The 13448-nt window shown below is 39.8% G+C and overlaps 1 protein-coding gene across 1 annotated transcript in view; it reads left to right on the top strand.

The window, feature by feature from the left end:
• The window catches only part of PTPRB (protein tyrosine phosphatase receptor type B), a 61523-nt gene that overhangs the window by 21839 nt on the left and 26236 nt on the right, over positions 1-13448 (top strand). The window contains exons 5-11 of the mRNA XM_049792084.1: positions 1845-2123; positions 2490-2747; positions 4314-4577; positions 7037-7306; positions 9109-9369; positions 11535-11801; positions 13127-13390. Coding sequence (XP_049648041.1) covers positions 1845-2123; positions 2490-2747; positions 4314-4577; positions 7037-7306; positions 9109-9369; positions 11535-11801; positions 13127-13390 — 1863 coding nt within the window. The remainder of the gene's footprint in view (positions 1-1844; positions 2124-2489; positions 2748-4313; positions 4578-7036; positions 7307-9108; positions 9370-11534; positions 11802-13126; positions 13391-13448) is intronic.

Here is a 13448-nt window from a genome sequence, read left to right as displayed (position 1 = left end):
CCTATTGTTAAGATTTCCTGACACTTTTCATTAAAACCTCCTGTTTCAATTGCTGTAACTGAGTGAATTTTTAACTATTTGGCCTGAAGTTTCATGTGCTTGGTCTTTGACTTGAGTTTTAATTTTTTTCTTTTTTTTTTTTTTTTTTTTTTTCAGATTTAAGCAGAGTTAGTTTGGCCTTTAAGAAAGGTCAAGAAAAGAAGATAATTATTTTTATTGATTGATTTTGTTAATTTAATTTTCATCTCTTTTTCTGAAGAACACTAGCATCTCTGTGGTCCAAAGCAATAATCTGAATTTAAGCAGAGACCTGGGTTCACAGGGACACAGTATTTTTCACAGAGTCACAGAATAGTTGAGGTTGGAAGGGACCTCTGGAGGTCATCTGGTCCAAGCCCCCTGCTCAAGCAGGTCTACCTAGAGCTGGTCACCTAGGACCGTGTCCACACAGCTTTTGGATGTCCAAGGGAGATACTCCCATGAAATCCCTAATATACTTGATTGACAGAGCATATTGCCAAAACCTGGGCACCAGTATGTTCTCAGCAGAGATTTGTAAGAAGCGATTAAACCCTCTGCACCATCCAGGCTTTGAAGAAAAAACAGCTTAAAGGCTACTAGCCTCACGATACTCCTACTGCTGTATTCGTAGGGTGAGGCTAGGTTGGACTTTGTTCTTTCAGCCTTTACAGTGCAGTTTTTAATTATGTGATCTCACACTTTTTTGTCTGCCTTGTTCAGGGAATCAGGCAGCAATGACTGCATTGGAAAAATGGTCTCATTCTTCTGTGTTCAAGGCACTGTTTATATGGAGACCTCAATTCTCAGCCTGGATGCACCATACATTCCCTGTCTGATGCTAGGCAAGAGTAGCACAGAATGTACTCATGTGGAAGCCAAATTTAGTTGTTAAGTTGTTGGGAAACCTTTATTCTTTAGCTCCCCAACTTGTGAATGCTTGATTTTGCTGCTTTGGATTGTTTTATGATACCTTTTTAATATGCAATTGCTTAACGTTACCTTAGTACATCAACATGTAATACATTTGGTTTGATTTGCATGGAAGTCTTGTGAGTGGTGAAATACACCTGGAGAATATAAGCAACCAGAGTCTTTTGTTTTGGTCAATGTTTGCCATCCATTTAGAGTGTATTATATTTTACAGGTGATTTTACTTGAGAGCTCCTTAATAAATGACATAAAGAATGCTGAGAGTTTCCCAGAGAAATAGTTCCTAAAAGTTTATAATGTATTGTTTGGGGGTTTTTACATTTATATGAACAATACTGCAGCAAAGCAGAAGGATATTCTATCGGAATCTGTTTGAAGTGGCTGAAGTGAATACTAAAACCAAAGGATTGTTGCCCTTAAAATTGTAGAAATGCTCATGCCCATTAGTCATAAAGTGTTTAGCATGAGTGCTAGGAAATGAAAGCCACTGGTACCATTGTATCTATAAAGCTACGTTACAGTGAGGCATTGAGTGCTGGGGTTTCATGTTTGCTGTTTCTTATTAAAGTTGTTGCAGTTTTACTCTCAGTAGATTTCCAAGCTGGTTATATAGATCCACAACTGGAAGTGTTTTTCTACGTGCGTGTGTGTGTGTGTGTACACATGTACCAAGTAACATTTCTGAACTCTGCAGGACTCACTTGTAGACAAGTTTCAGTGATATGATATTCATAATGGAAAGAAAAAGACTTTTTTAAAAGCATTGGCAGCATGATGATGATAAAGGGAGAGTTTTGGAATTTTTTTTGTGCTACTGTGTAAAACTTCAGACTATCCCAATGCAACAAATACTAGTTTATGTTTTCTGTTGTGTTTTTTTTTTTTAACTACAGATCCCCTACCACCGCCTCATTTTGAAATTAATAAGCAAAAAACTACACTCACAAGCTTGCAGGTTCAGTGGGATCCTTCCTCAGGAAAGGTGGACTTGTATAACCTAGTATTATTTGATCATGATAATAAAAAGATACAAGAAGTCTCCATACCAGGAAGAATTCCAAAAACAGAAAATACTTTTTCCAGTCTCATCCCTGGGAATAAATACAACATTGTCCTCAGTGCAATTGCTGGAAATAAGAGTACCCCAGAACTTCACATAAGTGGATCAACTGGTAAGACTTATTTTACTGTAGTTCATCTAAATAAAACCACTTAGGGTATTTTGCAGTTCTGCATTTTGAAATTAACAAATATATATAATTCTTCTAGCTGACAAGAAATATATATATAGATATAGATATATAAAAAAAAGTATTGATTGTAAGTAGAAATGAACAAAACATGAATCTCTGAATACATAAAAAGTTGTTTGTTAAAAATGGAGGCATGTTGTTATGGTGTATTTGGACATAAATTTAGGGATGGGTTTTCATTAACCCTAAAGAAACTCAACATACTTCAAAAGTAAATCTGTTCAAAATTGCTGAAATTGTGGAGATAACCACTAGGCCTTAAGCAAGTGTTTTTCATTCCAACAGTGCCATCCCCTGTGAAAAATATTCAGGTCAGCGTCAAGACAGACACTATCCATGCTTCATGGTCTCCTGGCTCTGGGCACGTGGATCGTTACAGGCTGGTGTTACTGGATAATCATGTCCCAGTTCATGAGATTCACCAAGAAGATCCTTTGACCTCCTATACTTTTTCAGGACTTACAGCAGGCCACCTCTACAACCTCTCTATCATAACCCAGGCTGCAGGATTGGAGAGCAGCAGTTCTCAAACAGTCAGGACAGGTATGATTTCAGAATTCATCACAACGGAACAGGAAACTGAGGCCATAATCTAATAATATTACAGGACATATGTCAGAATAATAAATGATTTGTGTTCCAAGTATATATTCCTAGACTTCAGTGGCTGAATTGCCCTTGGGCAGGTGTTTCTCTCCAAAGGCTATAGAGGGAGTTAGAGACACCATAAGCTTATTTAACTCCCTAAGTTAGCCCTGCAGCAAAGTTAGCTGCTAAATTAGCTTGGAGGTGTCTGCAGCTAACTTTGCTGCACTGTTTAATGTATGCAGCTCCATTAAAGTAAAGTTAGGTGTTAACAACCTGAGCCCAAGTGCCCTAATATCACCTCATATCTGTGAAAGAGGTTTATCTGACTCCTGTATGAACTTCTTCAGTGAATTGAGGCAGTGTGTAGTCTGGTTATTTCACAGTACTGAAGACAGTTTAAACTCCGTGATTCTTACTTAGCTGGATGGGAGATGTAGAGCTTGTGAGTTTTGCAAAAAAATATCTTCTGTGACTTTTTTTCTTTGGATTGCAAAATAGCTGCACTTCTGACAGGGAAGTGAAAAAAACAAAAGCGTAGAGCAGGTTAAGAACTTTAAAATTGAATGTTGGGGTTTTTTTCACAGAGAAGTATTGATTCACAGAACCCGTGTTTTAGAAACCAAGTTTTTTTCAGGAAGATTTTTCAGGATAGAGTTCTGTGGTCATAGAGAGAAGGATAAGGTAACATCCTACTAGAGTCCAGTGGTTAAAACACTCCTGTAAGCAAAAACAGGGTCATGCCTTTGCTTTCCTTACTTTCTGGGAAACGTAAGGTGCAGGTTCTCCTACAGAAATCTCACCATGTAAACATAATTTAATATTAAGTGAACAATATTGCGACATCTAGGACACACAGACGAATACTGTTGCCAGCTAGCACTGGCCATTCTGGGGATGATACTCGTTTCATTTTATTTGTTCAGAATTTTTTATTTCTCCCTGTTGTGGAGTGCAAAAATTTTAAATCTCACAGGTCTTCTTAGAACATAAAAGCACTCCTTCTAGCTTGCAGCATGGTCCTCCATTTTAGTAGCTAGTGTGCCCAAGCCTGAGAAATGAAGATACTGGAGGTGACTATGCTTTTCTTTTGGTGGAGCATATGAATAAAGGAGTTTGATTCCCATCCCTTCTATACTGGTGTAAATCAGTCATAGCTCCAATGATGCGGTAGTGTTTACTCTACCAAAATGTACACAGGCATCTCTGTTCTTAGGAACATATGCCTGGTCTGTTTTATAGTCAAAATGGCTAGTGTGAGTGAAGACATGGCTAACAGATTTTCTATTCTTGAAACAGGAGTGGGCATTGTAAGAGGTGTCACTCTAAGACACAGAGTATCTTAAACAGGGCTGGGTTCAGTTTTACTGTGACCTGACTTTGCCCTTTTTCTCTGATCAGGCACAATCATTCATACTCCATTTCATACAACTATGCAAAAGCAAAACTTAACTATGACAGTTTGGAGGCAGCAGGTCTTATATGTTCTGTGGTGGAAGTATTTTATTATCTTTCTTTTTTTAGCCCCAGCTGAAGTCTTAGATTTGACAGTGACTAATGATGACAGCTTAGATGCTTTAAAAGTTAAGTGGAGAAGACCTTCAGGAAACCTCAATTTCTATAATATCACTCTGTCTCATCTTGGATCAGTTAAAGAAGTCAAAACTCTACAGCCACCGGTCACAGAGACTCACTTTGACAAGCTAACTCCAGGACGTCTTTATCAGGTTACTGCCCGCACAATCAGTGGTGAACTGTTTACTGATCGGATGGCAACTGGCAGGACGTGTAAGTCTTCTGCTTCAGTAAGAACATTGTAACCAATGCTATTTTTGCCTACACTGGCCTTGTAGAAAATCATTGTAGGAGACAAAATGATTTGGATTCCAGGCAAAATGAGATAAAGAGCACAATATTGTTCCGGGAGTACCCCTTCCTGACTCTCTGGCAACAGTTAATCTGGCAGCCAAAAGCAGCTCCAGCATAGCTTGGGAGCAGGAAACAATAATGCATTTTGGACCTTATAGTTGGGTGAGTCTGTTACAAAACTGTTCCACACTACTGCACTTCTGACCAACTTTGTTATCTTGAATTCAGCTCAGGATAGTATATAAAATGAGTTGCATTATGGGAAAGTCTGCATGTAGTCAAATTGTTAATGGATTTTTAAGTAATTTTGCAAGCTGTAATATTATCCCTTGCTCCAGACACAAATCTACAAATAGGAAAAGATTAGGTCTCAGCTTTCTTTACTGCCAACAGCATGGATTAAGGAAGGCATGTGGCATCCTGGGTAGAGCTGGGTTATGTTTTGTTTAACTTCTTTCAGAAGTATAATTTTCTTTCAGGTATCTCTTGTATGAGTTCTGAATCTGAAAAATCCTGCCATAATTTTCCCACAGCATTACTGGCCACAAAGGCATGTCATCTTCTCCACATCAGCCTCACCCAGGCAGAATTTAGATGAGAAAAAATATCTAAGTGGGTGAAGAATACATACGTAAATTGTTAGTAGACTCAGAGCCAAAAAATATAAAATGTGTGTGTGAGAGAGAGAGCAGAGTATTTGTTTTAGAGCATATTTATTATCTGCAACTAAACATCTCATGTGAAAGGCACATCCTTGACATATCTAGCTGCTACCCCATTCTCAGTGCAGGCTGGAAGAGACCTGAAAAGCCTTTCATGTCCAGTAAGTACAAAGCTGGACTGGTTACATGCATGTCCTTTTTTGTTTGTCTAGCCTACCAATAAAGACCTTTAAGATTACCATTTCCATCTGAAGGGAGAGCTTCAGGCCCTCACTCAAACCACCAGTCCCCAAATTTGTGACCCTAGACCCAGTACTTTCAAAGTTGGGGATCTAAAAATCCCATTTCCAAGGATGCTGATCATGTGCAATTCCTTCCCTTGACTTTTCCATAGATACCAAGACCTTTGAAAACAGAGTCACTTCAGCAGAAGCTTTGTGGCCTAAAGATAAGTTTGTAAATCCAGGCTGTCAGGTCTACAGCTACTGAAAGGGTTAGATTCCTAGGATGCCTCAGTAAGTCACAGAGAGAGCTGGGTGCCCAAGAACATAATCTACATTGCTGTATATTGAGAGGGTGCCTACAGTAGCAGAACCTGCTGAGGAACGTTGTGGCAAGGAATATGGACATCTCAGGGACTGAAACTTTGTGCCGTAAGGGTGTAATGACATCTGGCCAGTCTGACAAGCTGAACTTTATCTGGTAAGATGTAAGTACATCAGTGCTTCCTAACAAAACACTGTGTGCTTTCATCCAATCACTCAGCAATTGAAACACATCTCCCATATTCACTAGCTTGTGGGAGATCTAGGTTTGATACCTAGCTATGCCTGTGGGAAGTGAAACTGATATTTTTGTGGTGCTGGTAGAAATTGCTCAATCCTTTGCTAGGTACTGAACAATTAAATGTTAATTAAGCCAGAGAAAACATGAAAGCATGATTCTAGCCTTGTAGTTTACAGTTAATACTTGCTGATGGTCTCAGGGCTCCAATGCTGACCTCTGAGTATCTTAACACTAAGCTATAGGTATCCTAACCTAAAGGTCTGCATCTGTCTTCCGGTCTGTGCTTGGTGTGGTTAATATTTAATTATTCCATGAAAATCAGAAAAGCTTCAGTGGTCCAGTGTGACCTGCAGCAGTAGGGCAGAAAGGTTGAGCATGTAAATTCAGGACCCTTGAAGTGGAGGACAGAACAGAGTGGATGCTTTAATGGACCACCATTTGAACCTCGGTGCCTTACAGCTGGGAGGGACTAGGACATACAAGGCCTTTGTGGAAGACGCCATCAGACTTTGCATTTCTGCTGCTGAGACCAGAATTTGGCCCATAGCTACTGAAGTTTTGGCCTTAGCTTTGAAAAATTGATTGAGAGTTTCTAAGTGAACCTAAGTCCAGGAAGCAACTGGGAAGCTAAATGAAAACTGCAAGCTGCATCTGAGAAGTGCATGGGGGAGATTTTGCCTGCCCTAAGAAGGTTTCCTCATTTCTGATGTCAGAAACCAACAGTGAAAAAGTGAGTGGTTTGTGTGGGGAAGAGTAAAAATTAGCTTTAAAATGAACCCCAGCCTTTGTAACAAGACACCTCATTGTTGCTCTAACTGATCCAAGTGCTTCTACAATAGCTATGCTGCGAGACAGGTTTTGCCAGGCTGCAGTTACGTCTTCCCAGAAGTACCCCACTTCAGAATTACTCTCTCAATCTCTGTATTTCAGTTCCCCAGAAAGTTTCTGAGCTGAAAGCTGGTGGCGGTGGCTGGCTGAGGTCTCTGCGAGTGAACTGGCTGCCCCCTGCGGGAGACTGGGAGAGGTACCGCCTGCTCCTCTGGAACCGCTCGGCCCTGCTGCTCAACACCACCCTGGAGAAGGACACCACGGAATACCTCATCCACGACCTGGGCCTCATTCCGGGGAGGCAGTACGGCGTGGACGTCGTCGTGGAGAGTGGCGATTTGCAGAGCAAGACCAGCTGTACGGGCAGAACAGGTCAGCATGCTCATCCGGGAAGTGTGAAAGTGCAAAATGGTCAGCTGGGCTCTGTGGACAATGAGAAAGAAAAAATACTTGGGAATCCACAGAGGAATTTCACGATTAATACAGTAAAAAGGAGCTCCCTTCTAAACAGTAGAAATAATTATTTTTAGCAGTTTTGTGAAAACTTTCAGGGTTATTTTTGTGGTAAATGTTTTGTTAGTGAAAGTTTGGGGAATTATATCACCATTCTGTTATGACTGAGGCATTATGCTACATGTACAACACCTCACTGTTATATTTTTTAGCTGATTGTAGGCACCCTATCTAGTTCTTAAAGAGAACAATACAGATCTTCCTCTATTGTTCATCAGTATTTTCAGTGGCAAACTGACTTCCTTCCCAGCCTGTATAAAGAATATCAACGGTGTTAACCAAAGATGGCTGAGGTGTGTGTTAGTGTAGCTGTTCCATAACATCCCAGTTCTTGTTCCTGTGCTCCAGAAATAAAATGGGGTAGTCTGTTCAAGTCAGCCTTTCTGAAGGAAATCCATATGCACTGCAGGGACATAAGTGGTATTCTTTTGCAGCAGGTTAGTAAAGCCACATCTGATTGCTTCAAACTTAAAAAATACTTGCAATATAATTGTTAATGTTTCTGCTCTATGAATGCAAAATAAGTGCAATTCAGAGGAAAAGAAGACTTGGAGAGGAGTATCAGACAAAGCTCAAGCCTGAGCCTTACCTCACTGGAGAATGTGAGATAAGATAGGGCCACCCTACTTCATCCTCACCCTCCCTTGTGCCTGCCTTTCCTGTTACACCCTTACCTGTCATTCCTCAAGGGCTTCATTTTGTTAATTTTGCACAAGGGCAAGACCAGTAGAAGCTACAGAACTGAAGCTTTCTCTAACTTCTAGCCAATTTGATCAGAGCAAGGCACATTCTCATCTTGCTTACTTTGATACACATTACAAATAAATTAATTTAAGTTTATGGTGTTACTTTTAATCGGTGCAGCTAAGTGATGAGAACATGATCCAATAAATATTATCCAGCAGTGGATGTATCACAACTGTGTTTGACCCACAGTCAGGTACATAATGTACTTGTTATGAAGCATAGGTATTACACTGTATTCTGACTAAGTTTTCTGTTACATAAACCCTCAGTCTTGGAAATTGAGTTGTATTTCAACTTAATAGGGACAAAATCAGATCAGGGGACTGCTTTAGGTAACAGATTCCCTCTGTGTGCATGCATGCACACACACACACACACGAGCACACACAGAAATTCACTGATCAAATTCTTTCTTTTATAACACTGTAAGTTTGGAGTGTCTCCCAACTTGACTGAGATATGAACCAGTGCAAAATCAATGTCACTCTGACCCTGTAATTTGCATCCTTGTTTGTTACAGCTAAATTGGTGTAGATTGGTGTAAATCTGTTTTATGGTACAAATGTTTTATATCCCTGTGTAGCACCCACAGTTCAAGAGGAAGCTCACTGACTTCACCACATTTCCTTTCATAGTGAAATATATATCCTGACATAAGTTTAAATCTAAGCATTACAGCCATAATGCATTGCTGAAGTCTGCTGCTACAAGCCCTTTACTGGAAGAGTAGCACAAATACTAGATTTTTAAGACTAGCTTCCTAAAGAAAGGTAAAGAATCTTCTCTTGATTACAAATTCTCTGTTGCTGTCACATTTGTGTCTTACAGAACAGATTCTTTATAGCAGCTTGAGATATGGCATGTGTGTTCGCTACAAAGTCTGTTCTCATTGTGATATTTGTATGCTTTTACAGCTCCAGAGCCTGTTCTCCAGCTCCGTGTGAAGCATGCTAATGAATCTTCACTTAGTGTCATGTGGATGACCCCTGCTGCAGAATGGGACAGCTATGTAGTTTCACTGGAAGACAGGGATCTTGCTGTCATAAAAAAAGGGCTTGCAAAAGAAGCTAAGGAATTCACTTTCACTGACTTGGTACCTGGAAGAAAATACACAGCTACCGTCACTACCATTAGTGGGATTTTAAGCAATTGGACTTCAGTGGAAGGAAGAACAGGTATCATCCTGTCAGACTATTTTCATCTTTATTTCTGTTAACCATTAACAACTTTCTTTGCTTTGTAGTGAACTGAATGAACTCAGTGTCTAAATCATATAAGTCTTGAATTTATGTTTGTTTCTTCAATAGAAAAGTTATGTTTCTGAGTCTCTCATTTCTGACTGTCAGTTATCTTGCAGTATTTATTTAAGATTTTGGGGAAATGGATATGTAATTCCTGGCAAAACAGTTTTCTGAAATATTATGTCATGTCTGATCAATCTACATTAGCACAAGATTGCATACAAGAAGAACAATTTTCACTGGGTATCTTCAGGAAGGTCACTTCCTTGATTCAAAGCATTCATCATCTGAAAAAAAACCCCCACCACCACACAGGAAAATGTTGCTTTAGGGAGAACATTCCAAGGTTGACAGACACAAAACATATGTGACCTTGAAAATGTATTTTGAATCTCTCTGCTCTTCTGATTCTAGAATCTGTATCTGTTACTTAAGATGATGACTGTGACACGAGGAAAGTCCCATTCCCACCCCCTGCAGGGTGTTAATTTTGTGCACGTGTACAAGTTTTAAACCATATGTGTTGCTTTGCTTTGCTTGACTTAAGCGTTTTCCAGTGCAAGCAAAGTCTTAAAATACAGCTCTGGTCTGGCACAACACAGGGAAAAACAAGCTGTTAGTGTATGAATCTAATCATGCCTATGGCTTGATAGTGCTCCTTACTTAAACGTTTTAACTCCTTCCAAGGCCTGAAAAGTTTGACTTACACTTTCATTTCTCTGCTATGTGATTAGATATCTGGGATTTCACTTCCTTCTGCCTTGTGCCCCTTTAGGAGGCCTATTGAGGCATAAAGGTTACAGTGTCCCACTTCACTAGTATGAATCAATGCTTGAAAACACATCAGGCAGGCATAATGTGTCAGCATTGCATTCAAAGTGATAAAGAATGAACATCGATGAATCTGAACGTAGGTCTTCATAAGCATTCCAAACCTCTGAATCTTCTTTGCGGTAGGACAGCTTACTAGCTTTACTTGCAAAATACTGCTGTAAACATGACAGAAATACATCTTACATGCATCCCAGATTGGTCAGCATCTGGTGAAGCCTGAAGTATCACTAAAAGTGCCTTTAGGCCAGAAATGTGACACTTCAGTGTCATGTTGGAGCTTACTATGTTATGACAACATTATAAAACAGGTGGGATTTTTGATTCAGTTTTTTATCAACATTACGTTGTTTTCAGCATGTGTGTAATTTTCTAGCTTTTGTTAATGATTGCTACTCCAGTACTATAGGTTCATATAAAACAAGAGATGAAGCTTGCAATCACATTTTGTAATGTTAAAGTGTTCTTAATTTCAGTTGTGGTTGGTCATGTAAACAGAAATACTTAGGAAGAAGTAACTGTATTTCCTTGCTTTGACCAAATATTGTCAAACACACAAAAAAAAATTGGGGGTAAAATTTGTGCTAGATATTCTATTCCTTTTGTTCTTTCTTCTTCCTTTTTGGTCTGGCTAAGTAAGTTCACTAGCTTATACTTAGATAAATGTTATGTTTGTTTAACAATTAATTCATCTTTTGATGCTCGGAAAGTTAGTATTCTGCAGATCTTCTGACATAAAAAGTAAAACCAAAACCATCCGTCTTAGTTACCCCCAAAATTAAAGGGTGTGACACTTCTGGGAGGTATAGATGACTGTGCCTGAGATATTCATCAAACAAGTTTGCCATTTAATAAGAATGAGAGACAGGGAATAGGAGAGGAAAGAGAGAATGAAAGACACAGACTGTATTTGAAATAATGTTCAAAAACCCAAGTGATTTCCTAAATTGATGGCTTTTGTTTAATGGTATTTATAAAATGCCATCTCTTCCAGTTCCCTGATCTTGAATCATTTTGGTCTGACTGAGAAAAGCTGTGCTAAAGTCTGAAAGACCTTTTGGTGCCTTAGATAGTTTCCCATAGACCACATCCCATCAGACAGGAAGCAGTCCACAGTTAGATTATTTTTAGTCCTGTTGAGTCTGGCTGCAAATTGGAATGTTCTTTTGATGCACTTCCTCAGTGTGACTAAACTTGGGTTATTTGGGGGATTTTGTTTTGGTTTATTTTGTTTCTCCTCAGTAACATGATGGCAATTTTCTTTGCAGTGCCAGCCCAAGTGACTGGTCTGACTGTGGCAAGTCAGGGATCAACCAACAGCTTGTTCACTAACTGGACAAGAGCGCTGGGAGATGTAGACTCATACCAAGTGCTACTGATTCATGAGAACGTTGTTATTAAAAATGAGACTGTTCCCAGTGAAACCAACAGATACCACTTCTATCCCCTGAAACCTGGAGGACTCTATTCAGTTGTTGTCACCACCGTCAGTGGGGGGATATCTTCAAGGCAAACAATCGCAGAGGAGAGGACAGGTAAAAAGGAAAATACTCCAGCAAGTCTTTTGTGAGTTCCTAAAAGCTGAATTTATTAAAGCGAATGGTCTTGTGATTAAGCCACTGCACTGAGAATTCAGCAATACAGGAGTTTAAGCCATATAATTCCTCTGTGTGACCTCAGGCACACCATGGGTCCAGATTCATGTTAACATAGCTTTAGGGAGCTAACTGCTCTGCTTACAACAGGAACGCTGTACAGCAGGATCACTCTGTAGCGAAGACAAAAATATGCCCTGAGAGTGATGTACAGCTGTGGTGGGTGAATCACTCCTTGGAAAGGACTTTTGTGTTCCGTTGACTAGACAGTAGCGTGGGATGATTGCTCCTTACTTAGGTGTGCAAATTAGCTGCCTAAAGGTGGTGGGCAGAATTTGTGTCTCAGTTTCTCATAACCTGTTCTTTTTCTCCAGTCCAACATTAAAGAATGTCCACCAGGGTTAAATTACTCATTATGAGGCCCTTCTATACTGCATAGGACAGGTTTTACTATTGCATCAAATTCTGTAAGTTTAATGACTCGTGAAATGTAATACCAGTCCTTTGGATATTTAAACAGAGGGAAAAATTGGCAACACAGTGCAATTTCACCCTTTATGTGAATTTGGCAAAGGCCAGGCATTCTGCAATTCGCTCCAATGTTCTCCTTGAAAATAACTATTTTCAGGTAAAAAAAAGAAAAGAAAAACAATTGGAGAATAGTAACACTAAAAGGCTTAAAGTACCTAAACATAGTTTGTAAAATGTTCTAATTTTTTTGACTCTGACAGCTGATGGCCAGCCCCTCTACTGAGGTAAGTCAGTTCAGTGCATCAGAGTCGAGTGAAAATGTGGCAGTTTGTTATGATTAAGGTCTGCCCCTGTGATATAACTCTTGATAGTTTCATACCTGGTTGATGGTAGTTCTGGCAATATGGAGCCTTTTTGCTCACCTTGCTGGCTTGAAAAACAAATTGCATTCATGTTTTGGCCACTAGGCGTCAGAGAACTCATTGTAAATGAAACACATTCTGCTATGGGCCTCAACTTCATACAAGCCTCAGTAGTTATTGCTGTTACTGATGAATGGCAGTTTGAGAGAATAACTCATCTTCTGGGATTTTAGAAGTGCTGGGATCGTGCCACCAAAGACAATTTCCTTCACTGTATTCAAAAAAGCAGATGAGTGCTGCTGAGTCGGAGTCAGTGCAGAGCTTCTCAGGAGTCCCAGACTGCTTATTTTGCAGGGTGGCATTCCAGGCATTCTCACAACAATAGGAATTGGCTAGTTAAAGCTCTTCTGGTTTTTCCTCTTTGTTGCACAGTTCCTTCCAGCGTGACTGGAGTAACAGTAAATAACTCAGGTCGCAGTGACTACCTCAGTGTTTCTTGGCTGCCAGCTTCTGGAGATGTAGACAGCTATTTGGTAACACTCTCTCACGATGGCCAGATTGTTCAGACTCTCACCATTTCCAAATCCTTCAGTGAATGCTCCTTCAGCAGCCTTACTCCTGGGACGCTTTACAATGTGGTGATAACCACGAAGAGTGGGAAGTATGAAAACTGTTCCTTCAGCCAGGAACGAACAGGTAAAGAGAACCTCTGAGGAAATCCAGTCACCATAACCACTATGTATAGCCATTATCA

Source organism: Accipiter gentilis, chromosome 34 (genome assembly GCF_929443795.1).
Source record: "Accipiter gentilis chromosome 34, bAccGen1.1, whole genome shotgun sequence".
Lineage (NCBI taxonomy): Eukaryota > Metazoa > Chordata > Aves > Accipitriformes > Accipitridae > Astur > Astur gentilis.
Note: the sequence above shows the minus strand (reverse complement) of the source record. Positions and strands in the feature narration are given on the sequence as shown.